The sequence below is a fragment of the Poecilia latipinna genome, unplaced genomic scaffold, assembly GCF_001443285.1.
Source record: "Poecilia latipinna isolate Pla-1442-1.1 unplaced genomic scaffold, P_latipinna-1.0 Scaffold896, whole genome shotgun sequence".
NCBI classification, from domain to species: Eukaryota; Metazoa; Chordata; class Actinopteri; order Cyprinodontiformes; family Poeciliidae; genus Poecilia; species Poecilia latipinna.
This window is the reverse complement of record NW_015113512.1, coordinates 122,756-142,064: the sequence shown is the minus strand read 5'-3', so window position 1 is coordinate 142,064 and position 19,309 is coordinate 122,756. Positions and strand designations below refer to the sequence as shown.

The 19,309-nt window shown below is 39.6% G+C and overlaps 1 protein-coding gene across 2 annotated transcripts in view; it reads right to left on the bottom strand.

Annotated features, from left to right (window-relative positions):
• Positions 1 to 583: 583 nt before the first annotated feature.
• The window catches only part of atosb (atos homolog b), a 29,640-nt gene continuing 10,914 nt past the window's right edge, over positions 584 to 19,309 (bottom strand). The window contains exons 1-10 of one of the 2 annotated variants that reach the window (XM_015048652.1): positions 16,532 to 17,082; positions 7,951 to 8,139; positions 7,612 to 7,785; positions 5,518 to 6,838; positions 4,070 to 4,128; positions 3,606 to 3,699; positions 3,335 to 3,493; positions 2,716 to 2,784; positions 2,434 to 2,639; positions 584 to 2,254 (exon numbers count right to left, since the gene is read on the bottom strand). In XM_015048652.1, coding sequence (XP_014904138.1) covers positions 2,101 to 2,254; positions 2,434 to 2,639; positions 2,716 to 2,784; positions 3,335 to 3,493; positions 3,606 to 3,699; positions 4,070 to 4,128; positions 5,518 to 6,696 — 1,920 coding nt within the window. In that variant the 5' untranslated portion in view covers positions 6,697 to 6,838; positions 7,612 to 7,785; positions 7,951 to 8,139; positions 16,532 to 17,082 and the 3' untranslated portion in view covers positions 584 to 2,100. Of the gene's footprint in view, positions 2,255 to 2,433; positions 2,640 to 2,715; positions 2,785 to 3,334; positions 3,494 to 3,605; positions 3,700 to 4,069; positions 4,129 to 5,517; positions 6,839 to 7,611; positions 7,786 to 7,950; positions 8,140 to 16,531; positions 17,083 to 19,309 lie in introns of those variants that run through there. The other variant, XM_015048651.1, reaches the window with a different exon arrangement.

Here is a 19,309-nt window from a genome sequence, read left to right as displayed (position 1 = left end):
AAGAGGGAAAGCCCACTGTAGCTCCTTTCAGATTTGTAAATGCTGCCAAGAAGTCTCCTGTATTAGACTGAACATTATGTCTATTGATTCATATGATTGCGTATAAATGGACTGTATGGAGAATTTGACACTCTGTGGTTTGCACCAGTAATACTCTACTCAAGCAAAATGGTAATATCAAATAAAACACTGAAATTTAATTTGAGCTCATGCCATTACAATATCGGTTTCTGCTCAATTTCTTACATTTTTGGGATTAAAATTGACATATTTTATGTTAATTTATGGAGATCAAGGTAAAAAAAAAAATAAAAAATCTATCTGGGCAAACATTTCAAACTGACCAAACAATTAAGTTGTAAAATTGTGAAATCAAATTTCATACATTTCTAAGCTTAATCATAAAACCTTAGTTGGACTGCAAAAGTTAAATGTATATTTGGGAGTAAGATGTAAATGACGGGATGCATTTACAAAAATAAATCTCTAAATTACTTCACAATGTTAATGTAGGATCGCCAGAGTCAAATTTCCACAATGACTCTCAATCATGCAGAAAAAGAAAAACACAAAAACAGAAATATGGGTTTTACACACCAGTCTCAAAGTTTATTATTTTAAATATACATAGACTTTCCCCTCCATGTTACATACCCCCCTCTTCATCCTGAACCTCCCTCCCCTCTCCCGCTCTCTCAATTCTTTGTCATCTTTCACCCCTCCAACAAAAAGCTTCTCCAGGCTGTAAAACGCACTCTACTTTGTGCAGCATATTGCTCGTTAAGACATATTTGAAAACATAAATTATAAATACTACAGCTTGTGTTTTTTTTCAGTTTGAGAATGTTTATGCAACAGGTTTTTCTTCAGAAATCAGTAATGAAAAATTGAAACACAATTTGGTTAGTTTAAAAATACAGCATTCTAAATTGAAATATTAGTACTTATTCTTTTGTGGTCAAAAATGGATGAGAGCAAGTTTTAATTTGGCTTGATTCCTTTTCCTATTTAAAATATAAAGACATAACATCTTTCCCCACAAGTCACGATTTGTGTTTTCCGTTTGTTTTTTCATTCACTGAGTTCTGATGAGAATATCCAGTTATCAAAACATCCCAAGACCGCTTCCCCTCATTATCGGCGCTAACATCCAGATGTTCTCAACACAATCTAGAAAGTAAAAGAAAACAACACAATGTCCCTCAGTCTGGCTACATATGAGAAATGGACTCCATTATTTTTAATGACGGCGAGTACACAGTGGTCTGTACCTTGACAGGTTAAACAGCAAAGAGTGCTTATTTTTTTTTTCAAAAGAAATCCTGAGTGTGAACAAATTAAGCCAATGTTTTTTGTTTTTTTTTAAATCAATTTAAACTTCGATCAAAGTGAGCCATTTCTATTACAGCTCATGCCTTTAATAGTGTTCGTCTCTCTACCATCTGACCTCATCAAAGAGGTGTAAAAAGTGCTTCAGATCAAATAGATACAGATGCGTTAATCACAGGGCTTTTTATTTTATTCCAATCTAAAGTTGCAGAGCTACGATTGTTGGTCCAATGAGGCAGCCGACGTTGCAGGCAGAGTGAAGGACAGAGTGAAACGGCACTAAAGGAAAATTCAGGTTTTTAAGTCACAAGGCATGCATGTTAACACTTAACTCAGAGAGTTGCCACCAAAAGTGTTTAGTCTGTGATATGCATCAGTCTGTTTTGGTGTGTGTATCAGAATCTGTGCATTTCTGTCGTTCAACAGACGAAGGCATTGAAAAAAAAAAATCCTGCTTTTGCTTGTATGCTTGCTCATCAGTCCCTATGCTGAACTCCAATATTTTAAATATTTTCAAGTGACTGCCGTGTTGATTTGGGTGACATTTTCAAACTGTCTCTCAATCAACAGTGAAGGAATATTGCAGGAAACAAAAAATGGGTGATTTTTCCAAAGAGCAACACTGTCTCTGTGTCAGTGTGCCCTGCGGAGCATTTTATCCAGACCTCATCAAGTTTTGTGTCCATCATTCTTGCAGTCAGTCATTTTTAAGGAAAAAACGAAGGGACTTCGTTTTTAAATCAGGGAAGCCTCAAAAAGTCAGGACAGGGGTCACATACGGGGAGAGTATTTGGGGTTTCTTGGCACCTCGGTGAAAGATTTCAGCTCATACGGGATCCCTGTATCCACTTCGATGGATTTACGGGAAAATAGCAGCCGGATATCATTGTGCAAGTAAATTTTTCCAGATTTGGAGCTCTGGAATCTGAAAAAGAAAGAACAATAGCAGGTAAGTCAAATATTTATATTTTTAAGCACTGCAAAAGGCTGCCAATATTCCTTTTTAACATTTGATTGTACAATGCATCTCTAGAATAAGTTGTAGGTCAGTGAGAAGAATGTGGAAGTGTAATAATAATAAAAAAAAGACAAGCTCAATCATGCCTGAGATGTATCAAGTAGCAAAGAATTCTCTTCCTGTCGAGTGCTCCGCCACCTGGAGACGCCCCATCGTTCCCCTCTGTGCCTTCCTCCACTGGCACCAGGAAGATACGGTGACGCAGGAAGGTCATGTGATTGACTGGCATGTCTCCAAAGTTGTACGTCACCAGGAACATCTTCACCACAGTTTTATTGGGATTAAATAAGGTCTGAGGAGATGCACACAAAGATGATTAGAAGATACGCAGAATGAGCCCATTTTCTTTTCTTTGAGGATAAACTCACCACTTGAATGGTCCCTGCTTTGGGTATGCTGTATCCTTTCTTTCCAAGAGGCTCGAGTGATATCACACCCTGGTGGAGAGAAGCAAATATTTACAACTCAAAAAGTAGAAAAAAACAACATCAAACAATAATTAAAAACTCCTTTTTTATTTTAGTGGCTTCAGACTTCCATAATCACATCAGAATAAGCAGAGTTCGCAATAATTTTCTCATTTAAGGGCCATTCTGTTAAATAAATAATACACCCCAAATTTCTAACCATGCTAATCACTAATGCAAGGTGTTTAAAAGATGTTATAATGTGGACTACATAATTATTTTGTCTTGGTTTTATATTTCATATTTTCTTTATGGAGAAATCAGAATCCACCACAAAGGAAAAGGTTTTACAAAAACCAGAGATCAGAGATAAGTCTTGAAATTCTGATTTTTGCGTCTCCAAGTTTTAGCTAAAAATAGGCGTATGAAAGCATAAACAGAATGTATTTATACCAGCACAAAAACCCAACTCAGCAACCACATTACCAGCCTACAGTGGTTTAGGTGGCTGTTCAAATCTCTGGCTTTAGAGAGGATACAGTTTGAAAAGGTAAACAACCACAGATGAACACAGACTGACCAGGAAGGGCGAGGGAGCACTGTGCTCCGAGATGTCGTAGTACGTAACCTGCACAGGCAGCGTGACATGCTGCGGGCAGTAGGAGCCGCTGGCTCCGATCTCTGCTGTGAATCCTTCAATCTGCCCAGATGGGGAGAATCTGCCCTTCAATATGGACTCCTGCAGCACAAGCAAAAGGGGAAAATTGTTTAAATCATTAAACTCTTTAAGTGAGTCATTTTACTGGTAAAAGAAGTAAAAGTCATAAAAAATAAGTGTTAAACTTGAGTACCTCAAAGTTGCCCAGCAGCGATCTACTGATGGAAGACGAGGACCAACGTGAGGCCCGGCCGCTGTCGGTCTGCCTGCCGCTGCGCAGCTGCCGGCTGCATGTGGCCACAAACACACAAAAACACCAGTGGTTAGAGGCTGAGATCACAATAATCTTGCCTTAACCAATATGTCACACGGCTGCGAGTGTGTCTGCAAACTAAAGTCCAGACAACAAACCCTTTAATTTAGAAAAAGAGGAAGTATGCTTTAAACACCCACACCTGTTCCCCGTGTTCATTTGATTAAAATCTGAGAACCATCACAAAATCATTCATTTACTTCCACTATGACATGGAAACTATTATCTAGCATCCCTAGCAAAATATTAATTTTAATGGCCTCATCCTGTTTCTGTACCCTGTGTGCTTTCTTGATGATAAATGTTGTATAATTAGAGGCCTACAGAAATGACAGATGACTCACCTTTTTAAGCGCAACCCAGTCTTTAGTCGTCTCCCTGATCTGGTGCAGCCTATGGCAGTCTGGAAAAAAAAAAAAGAAAAACACTAAAAATTTAAAAATTGTTTTCTTTTAATCTAATTATATCTTAATGTGTCACTTCAATAGCATGCCTTGGAGCTCAAATGAAATTCTAAATCGCATCAGATGCTCCAATCAGTACCAATAAACAAACTCTCCCAGTTATCGTTTGGTAGATATGTGCGGTTGGGTGTTGCAGATTTTTTTTTTTACTTACTGAGCTTAGACTGTTAGACGCAAAAACATTTTCCATTTCCAGGCCTGCGTACACAGTAAGTGACTCATCACCAGCAAAACTCACGCAACCTCCAGCTAATTTTTCACTCATAGTTCAGTTCCTCCTAATTTATCCACTTTTAAAGCCTTTGTCAGCTTGTTGGCTCATCTTCACATACAACCAAATGTACATTAGGCATTATTCAATTATCCTGTGTGTAACTTTTACTTAGGGAAACATTAGCTTTTTAAATTTGTCATCACTGTTCTTAACTTATTGTGCTTTACTACACTATGCAGCATGTATTTTCCTCCGTTTCTAAATTTGTTTTAGTTAGATATCTAGTCCTCCCCTTTTCTTTCCTTCCTCTTATGCTCTACAGTTGCTAAAAATTGACCAGAGAACCCTGTTAGCACTCTCCCCACGAGAACTGACTGCATTAGCTCTTTCTAGCCTTCCTGAGTTAAAAAATGTCGAGTTCACTTCCAGAAAGATTTTAAGCAAAATGCACCTATATGTATGCGTGTATGCTCATGCATCAGCATGAGGGACACCCCACACTGATGTTAGGGAACAATAGCCCTTCCCTCAATGGGTTTTATTCTGGAGCTGGTCTGCTCTGTTCCAGCATGCAGTGATAATGAGCCAGCGTTACTTCGTGCTTTAAAGGTTTTACTTGTTCTCATAGTTTCCGTTTTGTTTTCATTGATGCTCAATTAGTTTTTCCTGAATTAATGGGGGCTACAGACAATTCATACCAAGTTGTTGTAATTTCTTCTAAACAAACCACTGTTGCCCCTAACCACAGAACATTATTTCTCTTGTTAGCCAAGTGTGCTAATTAAATGAGAAATCAAATAATCATAAAATTCCTCATATTTCTTATATGATTTAACTGCATAAATTGTTTTCTAAAGACTTTGTATTATAGCCTGTTTGGTGCTAATGGAGGAATTATGGTGAAGTATTCAAAGACAAACAAAAAACTTGAAAACTGGACTTCAGGTGTGGTTAGTTATATCAGAGGCCAACAAACAGCCACAGCTATAAAAGAGCTGGGGCACTGCCTCTGTGAGGTAAAGAGACATTATAAAAATGTCTTTTCCTCTGTTCACTCTGCTATTAGTTGAACAGAAACATAAAATGAGGACATAGTGTGTGTGTGAGTGCTAACCTTAGGGTGGTCTCGTGTAGAGGGCAGCAGGTGGTTCCAGTATGGAGCAGCTTTAGCATCAGTGCTACGACATGAAGTTACTCCTGAAGTTAGCAAAGACAGTCTGCTTCTTTTCGATGTAGAGGGCCCTTCATCTTCAGAGCACGAGTCTGCTGTGTCACTTGGGGAAATCAGTCTCTTTTTGGCTGGCCAGTGGCCTCCAGAGAATAGACGGTGACCGTTACTGCTTGGAGTTTTCTCCCAGGAAGCCAGGCCATTTGACGAAGTGGCCTGTTGGGTGGCACTTCTCTCAGGAGGAGAGGATTCGAGGCCAATGTCCCATTCAGTAGCTTCCCCTGGTTCCTGCATCTCTGTGTGGTGTGGAGGGGAGAAAGGCCCAGGAGGGCTTGTGGGGCTGGCAGGATTAGGAGTTTCATATGTGGATAGTTCATATAAGAGGGGGCTAAGCTGTCCTCCAGATGAGCCATTACTACACCCATCATGTCCAGGGCTACCTAACAAATGGGTTGATGTGCGGATGCCATTAGCCGTTTCTGTCCTTGCTAAGCTTCCGTTGGAGTGTCCCTGGTCACAGATATGCCCATGTGGGTCGCACATTGGGGGCGACTTGGGGGATAGTGGCGCAAATGCATCCGGGATGGGTCTGTCATGATTGTGCTGAGCCGGTCGCCGGGAGGGAGTTTGGCTTGGGGAGAGCGGTGGTGACCTAGGTGACAGTCCACCTTCAGCGTCTCTATGCTCCAAATGCATGCAAGAGTATGGAGAAACAGGCCCGCCAGGCCCAGTTATAGATCCATTCCCATTAGCTTGAGCTGGGGTGGACCCACATAACACCCCCCCCTCAATCACCTCATTGTCTGATGTGTCCTCCAGGTGGGAGCGCTTATGAGTCAGCTGAGGCTCTTCTAACACTCTTTTATAGCCCGCTCGACATGGTCTCTGTTGGGCATCAGCATGTGATCCAGTGGAGGCTGAAAATCCTCCCATCTGAGAGAAAATAGAGAGCTGGTAAACCTTTTGGAGTCGAAGCTCTTCTTGGTCAAAGCGCCTGGGTCCCTCGGCTCTAACGCCAGGATCTAGTCCCACCATTGGGGATGCAGATGGAGGCAGGTCCCCCTCCTGTGCTGGAAGCTCTAGTTGAGCCTTTTTCTGGGCCAACTCCACGTGAATGTGCCGCATGGTACTGCTGCTGCGAGTCTCGACTTTCCACAACAAGATCAAATAGATCCTCACAAACACCAGGAGGCAGACGCAGACGTCCCGCAGGAAAGGCTAGGAGGACATCAAAGTGTGTGAAACAAGACGATGAGCCACACACAACCTGAGAGGAACAAAATGCTGCATTAGTATGTAGTTTATGAAAGCAATACTAGCAAACAGTGAAAGTGGGACAAAATCTAAATGCGAGTCCCATAAAGATGAAAACCAAGAAGGTATTTTGTGGAGATGCACCAACAAATTGGCTGCTGACTGTAATCTGCCCATTCTATCGTTTCATATACCATAGCTGTGGAAAAGTTATGCTACATGCCGGTATTTATCCCTAACAAGACTCTTTGGTGTGGAATTTACTTCTAAGGCAAGAAAACTCAATGTTGCCTAAACTGAATCAGTAAGGTCTTTAAAATTAAGTCAGAGTACAGAGATGTAAAAGAAACATTTGCATTATGTGATAACTTGAATTGAACTTAAGACAAAACTGGGTCTTCATCTGTCCATGTGATTCAATTGGAATGAACCAGACTGACCTGAATTTGGACAAATTCTGACTCCATATCATAAGATAAAAACTGGACCTGGTTGTCCTGTAAACTTGCTTGAGATTACGCTGGGTGTGAGTTTAGCTGTGTAAATGAACTAAACAGAACTGACAAGTTTCCAACCATTGGCCTAGTCTGATATCTCCTGCCTTTGTTATTGTGAGATCTGAACAATTACAACAAGAAACAAAAAAAGCACAAGGCAAGAACACAGATTCAACCAATAAAACAAAAATGCTAAGCATAATTATTATTATTATTATTATTATTATTATTATTTCCATCAATGCATATCTAAAAGATTGTGAGAACAATACGAAGATCAACACCTCACCTTTGTGCAACTGTGTTGATGGGTCGTCTCTGGCACAACATCAGAAAGATGTGTCTAAATGAGCGATTCATGGAATTCATCCATGTTTCTGGAAGCTGGCATGAATGTATGCCAACATCACAGAGCAGATAATCAGGAAACAGGATCAAAGGTGAATGGCACAAGCACTCACACCTACGAAAATCAGAAGGTATGTCAACTTCTACCAATAAATCCCACACATCATAACAAGAAAATAACTGCATTGGTAAAAGCACAGATACAAAAACAAACATACATACAATTTCTAAATTATCTGCACAAAATTTGAGTAATCAAATTCAGATGCTGAGAAATTACCAGCAAGTGTTGCAGTGTCAGTACGGCAGAGGGCTCTTAAGAGGAAAGGTCTCTGAATCCAAGTTGGCAGTAATTCTGTTGCCACTCCCTCTGTAATTGGCTGACAGCCAGGTGAACCGTCCTTGGTTACCTGGGTGTGAGGTGGGACACGGCTGTGGCATCATGGCTGGGTCATTCCACCCAGTGTCCCTGAAGAAGGAAATATACATCACAACCACAAAAAGATCGACAGAGGAACTCCCTGAAAATAGGTAAAAAGGATGGATTGTGTCTGGAGAAGCAACAAACCCCTCCTAAATAAATCCATTAGAGCACGCTGTAAACATCCTAAAAAACAACGTATGCAGAACTGTTTTCATTGCCATCCTCTCCATGAAAAAAAATCCCCCATTTTAAACACAAAGGCCCCAAACTCTTTGAGCTGATAATCACACATGAAGGAGTCACTTCATGGAGTTAACTTGGCACCACACGGTGCTAAACCAAAAGAAGTGGGTTGTGTCCCATCCTACTTGGACCTGAATTTGGGAATGTTGGGTGAAGGGAGGGAGGCGGGGAGGGTCGCAATGAGCCATCACCATGGCGACACGTAGCCCAAGGATAACGACTCCTTTGTACTTGGCCACAAAGAGGGAGAAAGAGAAGCAGGGCTACAGAGTGCTTGAGGAGGCTGATGGTGGTATGGATCATGTTTGGGGGGGGCATGAAAAAGCTTCTTTAGAATATAAGTACATAAATAAATACACATAGCAATTTGGTGGTCTCCCTGAGAGGTGTACGCTCAAAAAGAAAAATTTCAACAAGCTTTTACAGATTAAAAAAATAAAACAACCAAATCCCTGTTCACTTTCACTTGGAGTTGGTCTCTTTTCTGCCCTTTACAAATAATAACTCTGCTTTTTGTAATTTAAAGAATGATGACAAAACTCAGACATCAATGACATAAAAAACTACCATTTTAATGCAGAAGTTCTTAAAAGATTGAATCACAATTCATCTACGTGTCAAAGTCGTTCTTATAAGAAATGATCAGACTAGATGCACTCTGGGTGACCTGCAGTTGGTATTCAAATTATCTTGCTGACAAATAGTGTTTCAGTAAATCGAGTCATAAGACATCTGGGTTTCTTGTACGTCTTCCTTAGATAAAACTCTAAAGTTCATACAGTTCACACATCTTCTCCAGGAAGAAGAACATAAATCTGTTTTTCCATACAAAACACTGCTTATACCAATAATGCAGAACATTACGACTGCCTGCTTCATGCTATGGGATATAGCACCAATCAGCTAGCAACAAATCCTTTAAGTCTTGTAAACTGTGTGGTGTGGTCTCGATGGATAGAATTTGTTAGTCCAGCTCAACCCCAGATCCTTAAATGGACTAGGATCTTGAGAATATCAAGCGGAGGCTCACAACTGAGACCCTGTTTTGGCAACCTCACTATTCTGCTGAAAGACACCACAACTATCAGGATCTTCGGTTTCCATTAAAAGATGCACATTGTCTCCAGCAGTGCTGGGGTAGGTATTTTGTGTCAAAATAACATCCACGTAGATAGGAGGTCACAATGTTTCACAGCAGAACATTACCAAAAGCATTCTGTCCACTTCTTTCCACTGTGCATCCTGGTGTCATGTGCTCCCATGACCAAGTTACTTCCTTCCATTGCTCCATAGTCTAGCTCTGATGCTCCATTACCCACTGCTTAATTACCCATTATCCACTGCTGCTTGTGGCAGTGGACAGGTCACCCAGACTATGACTACATAGGTCAAAAACACAACAAACTACAATGCACTTTGTGTGTATTCTGGTACCTTTCTCTCAGACTAGCAATCTGACCGCCGCAGACCAGGAACACCCCACAAGAGATGCAGGTTTGGAGGTGCTGTGTCGCAGACAAACATCAACTTTAAGGACAAGATTTTTACTTGCTGCCTAGTATAGCACATAAACTAACAGGTGTCATGATGAAGAGATAATCAGTATTATTTAGTTTTACTCTCAGCCCTCGTAATGTTATATCAACATGTACACAATGGCTTACCATAAGGTATTTGCGCTCTCCAACTGCTGCACACAAAGAATCACATAGTTAGGAGTGACGTCTCCATCACCTATAATTAGCTACCCAACATATGGTTTCTTTGCACATAAATGCCTTTTTCACAAATGTGACAAAAACTACTCCAAAGTACGAGTATAAGATTCTTAACAGCTACTGAGGCTACCAATTAAAACATTTCCAAAAAACCTAAAAAGACATGTTTATGCTTACAGCTAAATATCGTAACTATTGCAAAGCAATATCATCACTGTTTCATATGACGGGTCAAAATGGATGCAAAATGTTTAGGACTTTAATTTTATCAGAAGCTTCTGTTAGAGTATTCACATTTAAAATACTGTTAGTAATGACATCTGATATGCTCAGGTGGAGCAGTTCCCAACTAGGCCCATTAAAGGTCAGACAGGGATCATTACATAATAAACAGACAAAAAAAGGTTAACACGAATCAGTGCTTTACAAAAGGGAGGAAGTGTAACTGCTACTAGTATTTATATATTAAGTTCTCGGTGCTGCTAGATTTCTGGCCATAGTTTGAAGAGGCCTACGGCTGGTAGAAGCTGCCCAGCCCTTCTATGGCCCGATCTAGCTGCCAGCAGTGGAGAGGAAACACTCTGGCTTCACCCCAAGAAATACTTCAGGTTGGTGGGTGTGTGCAGGAAATTTACAGCTGCATCACTGAACATTGTGACTATGCTCCAATATTTGCATTTTAACATTGTATAATCTGGCATGCAGATATAGTGTCAAACTACTTTGTGCTCCAAAAGATTTTTTGCCCAAATACAGCACATTTTTATTGGTATAGAGCCTTTGAAATCGGTAATGGTTTGCATATTAAAAAACTGCCAGAGGGAGAGTTCAGTTCTCTAGGTGTGGTCCTATCTATTTGATCTACAATCTCAAGTTTCAGTCACTTATTTCAGGAACTACCCGACAAGTCAACAGGTATTGGCAATTTCCAAACAGTTGGGAACAATACAAGTTATTAATCCTCTGAAAACTGCAATTTACAAATAATACAAAACTTTTATCTTCACTTAAATTGTAAGTCCTAAGCACATGTCAGATCAGCTGTTCAGCTCATTGTCATATGGAAAAACAAAAACTTAATATGGTTCACGTTGGAAAATAAATGCTACACTCTAATTAAAGCCATAGGAGCTCTTATATTAGTTTTTTATAGACCAGGATCAAATAGCACACAAGGCAGTTGGGGGAAAAAATGTACATCAAAGTGATCTTGCCTCTAGCTGAGAATGATTTATCCTCTGCACTCAAAGACAGTGGGGGAAATGAACAAAATGACAACCTGCCAGCAGATTGCATTGTTTTCTCTGGGTGCTTTTCCTTTGGTCCCTTTCGCCGTTTCATACTTTTGCACTTTGTTCATTCTGTTCCTGTTCTTTCCTCAATGGAACAGTTTATGCTGACCATTTATCAATACCTCATACATTTTGTTCCTGCTTTGAACACTCACAATCTAAAGTAGTTTTATTTAATCTACAAATTGTCCACTGTAAGTAAGTGTGGTTCTGTACATCTATTAAGCAAGAGGCTTTCTTTCTACTGGAGATCAGCTTGGTTTAATTTGGTTTGATTAAAGACCACAATCTGTCAAGTTTCTTAAGAGACATCTGGCTGAAATATGGATCAGAAGCACAATTAATACAAATAAATTACAATACAAAGTCTTCAGACAATAAGTCACAACTTAAATTATGCAGGAGTTTAAAGCAATTTTATAAATATTGATCTCCAAAATTCATCAAAGCAGTCATCCTACCAAGATGAGAGAAATTAATCTACAACGTTCATGTGTACAATATGGGGTATAAATTAAATACAGTGTATCCCCTTCTTTTGTGGCTGTTAGCTTCTGCAGAAGTGCTAAGATGTTTTCAATAGAGTTTATAAATGCATATTAATAGATATTTGGAATTATCCTATTAAAATTGGTTGTTATTCTTAGAGAGGGTCTCATATTTGCAGATATCTTCTATTTGACTGCAGTTGTGCTCCGTAATCCCCAGCAAATACTAATACTAAAACATAAATAAGGTAACACAAGTATGCAAAAAAGGGATACTTATGTGCAAATATTAAAACACTTAAAAGCATTGTTTCTTTAGTTAGAAAATGTCCTTAAATTTCCTCTTGGAAATTGATGATAAAGAAAGGTGGGACAAGAACCTAATAGCAACTGCCATTCAAAAGAGAATGAGAGGACACAAGATGATGGACATGCAGTGAAACTTCAGCCTGGCAAAAGACCTTGAGAAAAGTATAAATAGACCAGGACCATGAGGGGCTCCCGCTCCAACATCAGGGCCAACCTAAGGTGTTCATGGCTACAGCTGCTGCGCGACAAGTTAGCTCACATACTACAAGATAAACTCAAAACAACTGAGCCTTGCACTGACAGTTAGCAAAGTAAACAGAATCCTGCTTTTACAAGTTTTTCCACCAGAAAAGAGTGACTCAACAAAAGGAGATGCAAAGTTAAAGACCTGGAAGTGTGTAATCATTGACAAGCAGGTAAGTAACATAAGATGCCTCCAGTGGATCCATTTCATGTGACGGTGTTCACAAGTTCGTTTATCAAAGACAACGCTAGCACCGTCAAGGCCACTAGTTAGGGCTTTAATTACTGTGATCAATGTTCTCTCTCAAGATGCATGCTATTTAGTCTACCTCTAAAACAATACCTGATTAGATTATGAATTTAAAACATGCTTCTTTGCTCGTTCACCAGACATTCCCTGTAAAAGTGCTGTTTGTGTAGCATGGAGGCTATTTTTCATCCTGAATATGAGTGTAATATTTTGAGAAATTCAAACCTTTGTTGTCAAGTCTAAATGGTAAACATATTCCAACTGAATCATCATGAAGGAAGAGTAACGGCACAGAAATGAAAAGGTTGATTTTTTTTTTTTATTTAACAGGAAGTGTTTTTATTTTGAAGAATCAGTAACATCTTCATAACAATGCTAGCTTATTAGCAATAAAATACGACACTGGAGGTAAGTTAAGTTTTGTTTCTTTAGAAATCACCTGAAGGCCTTTAGTACAGAATTTTGGACATAAACCTCCACAGCCATACGGTCTTATATTGCACTACATCTTTCACCATATGTTCATCTTAACATATTCTCTGAGAACATTATTAATAAAGCCATACAGTTGCAGTGGTGGGGTGGAATGTGCATATGTTTGTTCACAGGAGTGGATAAAATTGTCAACACATAAGCACCATTGTGTGTTGAGGCGAAGGGAGACAGTGGTCATGAGGTCAAAGGTCAGATGTCCTGTGTCAGTTGACTGATCAGGAGGGCTGAGAGGTGTTTCACATCATCATCATGAGGAAGGGGGCGTCAGACTTGCTTGACAAACGTAACAGAACAAGATTATCGGTTCAGTGCAAAGCCTCTAGTTAACCATTAAATCAAACCACACCAAAGGCGATCAGTAGTTTGAGTAGCAACTACACTGAATACTCAGTAAAACCATCTGTTTCACAGATGCACACTTAGAAATATGCATCAGTGATGAGCTCTGAAAACTTGAACAAGACTGAAATATAAACAGATCTTGAACTTTTTCACATTTTGTCACATTAAACTGTACATCACTGTATATTGATGGTATTTTAAGTGCATCTTTTTGGTTTTTTTTAAATTAGATATAAGATCCTCTAAGAGTATGGCATGCATTCTTATTCAACTCCATTACTCTGACACCCCTAAGTAAAGTTAAATGAAATTGCCTTCAGAAGTCAACTAATCAGACGCAGCTAACCAATGTGTGATGCTATCTCAGCATAAACAAAGCTGATTTGTGGGAGTTCAAAATCCCAATAAAACACACGGAAGCTTGTAAGATGTGGAAAACTTAAATGGGGTATAAATACTTTTGGAAGGCACTCTGACAACACACAGAAACACATCATATATTGATTTGGCTGACCTAGAAACCACCTCCCAGTAAAACCTAGGAAGGTGTCAGAGAGAGTTAAAAGCTAGCGCCTTGTCGAAAAAATAGCCTGACATTTGGCCTGTGTATATATTAATCACAACACACAAACGCCACATACCTAAGCACACACACACGGACAAGGCCAAGCATTCAAAGCACCATCACTTTCTGTCTTTCGGCAGCATAGGAAAAACACGTCTTGATAAAGATTCTTCTATACCTCCTTCTGTTTGACATTCACTGTGCCCCACTTTAAAGATGCTCTATTTGAAAGAAACACAGCTGCTGCACTTGCAGGATTCTGGATTTAGATTGGACAGCTCACTGACTGAAGGTTGCTTTTCTCTTTGTTTAGCTTACATTTCAAAGGCGTGAATGATGGAGCCATATCTTTTAAAGTCTTAACTTCCATTCATCCATTGTAGCTCCCAGAAACATTTGAGTTAAAAAAAAAAAAAAAAAAAACATTTTATGGTCTTTCTTTAGAAATCTTGTTTAGCTGAAAGAGGTTCCAACAAGATTGAAAAGAAATATGTTGCTAAAGTTCAATGCCTTGCAAAAGTATTTGTACCTATTAGATTTTTTTTCTAATTTGGTCACTTTACAGCCACAACTTGGAGTATAGTTTACAGGACGTTTATGTGACAGGCCAACACAAGTAAATATATAATTGCAAAGTGTGGGGAAAATGACACTGGGGTATTAACATTAAAAAATAGCTTAAAGTAAGGCATGTATATCTGTTCTGCTTTCTAGAACCATCTTTCATTGAAATTTGCAACTGCAAGTACTCTAGGATATGTCTCCAAAAACTTTGCACTTCTAAGGGTTGAAAGTTTCCCCATTTCTCAATCTATTTCATTGCAGCTCTAGCTATATGTTGAGTGCCATTATCCTGCTGGAAGATGAAGCCCGGCCCCAGTATCAAGTCTATTGAAGCCTCTAACAAGTTAACCTGTATTAAGCTGTAAGCATATTCCTATCAACTCCTATCAGCTTCCTTATCCCAGCTAAGGAAATGCATCTCCTCCAGAGTTGCAATCAGCCTCTCTTGACTTCTTCTTTGAATAATAACATATTTTCCATATTAAAAGTTCCATTAGTCAAAAAATGCATAATGAAAAGGAGGAACCTACAAATAAATGGCACTGGAGAAGTCGTCTCAAATCTTATGACACATTATGTATAGTTGCTCTTCTTTTGCAAATTGCACAGCCAGGGTAAAACAGAAACAGTTGCATTGAATATAGCACTAACACCAAGAAGGTCCACCTGCAAAGTCAATGACATTCATCACCTTGGCAACTACCAGGCGTAACTGCATTGATCACGGGCCTCACAAGGTGTTCTTGCAGTTTGGAAAGGTAGCACCAATAGAAAAGCATAGCTGTCTAGATGCACTATGGTGGAAAATCTAACAAAGTAGCACAGAACGTCAAAACATTCTTTATGTACCCAAGTGTGGAGTCGTTCCGCCAGCTCTGGCTCACTAACTTTCAGACCACAACTAGCTTTCCGCATGGCAGCATACAGTAAAGTCCAGTCCTTAGTTCAAGTCCATCCTTATTTAATGCATCTGTCAAAAACTGTCATAAAGAGGAAAAAAAAAACATATATAAACTGTACCCAACTGTAAGTCACAGGACTAGCCAAACTATGTAAAAATGTGGGACATATTGTACAGGGATTACGGTGCATGATAAAACGACCTTTGCTGGAAAAGTAGTTCAATTTTTCTCCAACTACCTCTTCAGAAAACAAATATGAGCCACGTTGGTTTGACTTTTTGACAATTCCCTACCCTGTATAAAGTGAATGATGTATTTATAAGTCTGTGGCCTAGGCTGTTATCTTGAATGAGCCTTTTGGGAAAATAAAGTTTCATCTCTGGCTTCTCACCGACACTCTGCACTGCTTGCGTTTTGAGTCTATTCCATAACAGATTGTCTCATCAACCTTTTGCAGATCACTGCCTGGACTAGTCCCAGGTCTGTTCTGTGCCTGGAGGCTGATAAAAAAAATACATATAAATACACACACACACACGCACGCACACACACACACTTGCTTGAGAACATTCCTAAACACAAAAAAAGTTTCTGCCTGCAAAAAAAAAAAAAAACAGCTGATTGAGTTGAGTACATGAACCCCTGTCTAAAAATGAATGGTTTGAAAGACAACTGAATGTATGTGTTTAACACAAACATATGACAGGAAGTAGCAAAGAAAAGACGAAAGTGACCGGGTTGGATGTAAGATGAACAAGGCAGATAAGTCACAGAGTTGCAGTAAACACAGCAGCTCGGCTGACATTCTGAACTGGGCAGGCGAAGTGACATTTTTGCTGAAAATGCTGTTTGACTCAGGGTCTCCCCTCTGTCCCTCCTGCTCTCCCCTCCCTCAGTCTGTCTGCCTTTCATGTGGCCATTTTAGGAGACGTTGAGTCATCTCAGTTCAGCTGACAATATGACAGAGATCAACAGGAGCAACAGTGGAGCACTTGACATGAGAGCAGGAGAAGTTGTCACACTCACCCTGTCAAAGATGAGGTTAGTCTCCTTCCTCCCTTTATTTTAGGTCAGAGTAGGTGACACTGTTCTCCTCTGCTTGCTCAGGCTGCCTTCTCCCTCCCTCTCTTGACTCACTGGTTTCTTCTTCGTTTCCTCCGTCCTGAACAGTTTGTAGTGTGAAAGAGAGTTCTGCCTTCCTCTCCTTGTTTTGTTCAGCAGCTTGCAATAATGCGTGTTTTCTCTGTTTTCTTCCTGTCTACCTCTCTCCACACTCATTTCGCACACACACATGCACAAATCAAAAACCTATCAACAACTCCCAGCCCCCATATGCCTCGCCTGTGCCCTCCTTCTCCTTTTCTGTTTTAAGCCACCCCCACTTTTTTCCTTCTTTCTCCTGTTTATGAACTCCTGTAAAGTATCTGAAGAAGTTTCTGATCATCTTTCATTCTTTTTCCTGTCTTTTCTCACGGTCTTTCCTATTCCTCTGTCATTCTTTTCAACACTTTCTCACTGTCCTCTGTCTGTGTGTTTTCTTTCTGTTGCTTTCCTCTCAGCTGATAAAGTGAGGCATGCTTTGCTCACTCAGCAGTGAAGGCATACAGACGAAATAAAGGAGGGGGGATTGGATGCTGAAAGCCGATTGGTGAGCTAAGAGGGGGGTCAGCTGTAATGAGCAAAGTTCTGATTGGTTGAGAGGAAAAGAGTGACAGGGGAGAGGAAGTGCAGGGAGCCAGAAGCCCGCCCACCTGCTCCTATACTGAGCCTGTTCTGCAAAATTAAAAAACACTTTTCTAAATGCATGCATTCAAAGTTCATAAACTTTAAACATATTTTCACTTCTGTGATTACTTTTGATCTTTTCGCACAAAGCAATACATATTTAGCTGAATGTAACTTTCCAAAGAACAACTTATAATAATAAGGGAGATTAAAGAACCACACGTCCATGCAATTCACCCTCCCCCTTTCTGTGGAGTCTTTCTCATACACAAGCTGCAGGCTGTGCAGCACGACAGCTTCAAACAGGAAAAGCAGAATAACAGCAGCCAGAGGACAGATAGGGAGTGGAGCACACACAAAATAAAGTTTATCAGCAGAGCACCAGAAGCAGCAATCAGCTGTGCACGTGTGACTAATTCTAGCATCTGTGAGCTAATTAGGAACAGCACTTTGATTATGCAATAAACGTCACAGAGGAGAGGAGTGGAGTTGAAGTATCCACCGCACGAAAAAAATGCATCACACACTGGAGAGCGCTCTCTCACCTCTCGCTCAAAAACAGGAGGCGAAACTATACGTCAAAGAATATTAGGCTCGCGTATTTAGCACACTTCTTAAGTTCTGCATGCTTGTTGCAGACACAAACACACCTCCCTGCAGCGTGCTGCTTTATCTTTATAAGGAAGCTGTGGTTTGCTCATTAATATAGGTCTGTTGGTTGGGACACACGAGACAAGTCTAAAGGCAGCTCTGCGTTTCTTCATGTTTCAGTTAGTAACTGTCACCATCCTGCTATGACTGCTGATTTACATCTGCCTCCTGGTCAGCTTCCAACTGTGACACACTGCATCTGCTTCTACCCAGATGGAAAATATATTCCTGCCTGTTGCTGCTTAGTTGTCATGTTATTTCTGGTACACAGAGAGCAGGAGAAAGTTTAAATAATAATAATAACCAAACATTTATATAAGATGTTGGACAAAAGACAACTTCTACTTATTAAACTTTTTAGGTTTAAAACAATAATAAAAATCCCAGTAACCTGAACTCTCTTGGCAATTTCCTGCACTACCACTACTACCGCCTAAATAAATGTGGGGTCTGACATCTTGCCAGAATCTCTTAGTGCACAGAAACATAAATAATTAAATTACTCTGCATAAAAGCAAGAAAAAATTATATGTACTTGTTTTATGGAATACAACTTGCCAGGATTGTTTGTATATACTTAAGGCATTAAAATGTTATCAAACACTTAATAGTTTTTGTGCAAAGGTTTCATACTCCATCGTGAGTATGAAAATAAAGCAAGAGACAATTAACTGAGGTATAACAAGCTTTTGAAAAGTCCCAGTTTCCAATCATAAACATTTTCTGAAAAAGTGTCAAAATGACCAGTTTTCTGAGTCCATATGCAGCATAGAGAACAGTAGCATTAAACTGATTACACAGGTTGCTGTGCACTGCTGGAAGCTGCCTCAAAGAGGCCTGCTACACTTCTCTTGTTAACATGGAAACAACCAAGAGAAAAGTGCTGAGAAATATTTATGGTCATGGAAAAAAAACAGCAAGTCATGCTGTGGAAACCAAAGGAATTCCACCTATTATTCTCATCAACACATTGCTGTTTTAAAACTATAGTGAACAAGCTTTTAGAAATAAAGATGTGTCACTACAGGGGCAAATAGCCTGACAAATTAAGCAGCTAACATCAGCTTGTTAGAATCTCAGGGATGGTACAAAAAAAGAAAACAGTAGGGAAAAGAGGGAAACATCACCAATGAATGGTTGTCTTTTACATGGAATCATGGATAAAAAAAATATGAAACACAACAACATGACAAAATATCAGATATACAGAAATCTACCCAGAAGAATAGCAACAAACCCACCAGAAAATGGACACAATGAAATATGATCAACAATAACGCTGCAAAGTACCAACAGTTAGTTAAAAAAGTCAAATTAACTACTTTATATGTCAAGATTGCAGGAAGGAGAATGAGTAAGACATATAATGATAATGTTAATAGTTGCATGTCTAACTATTGGCAATCTAGTTTGCAATTGTATTAAACA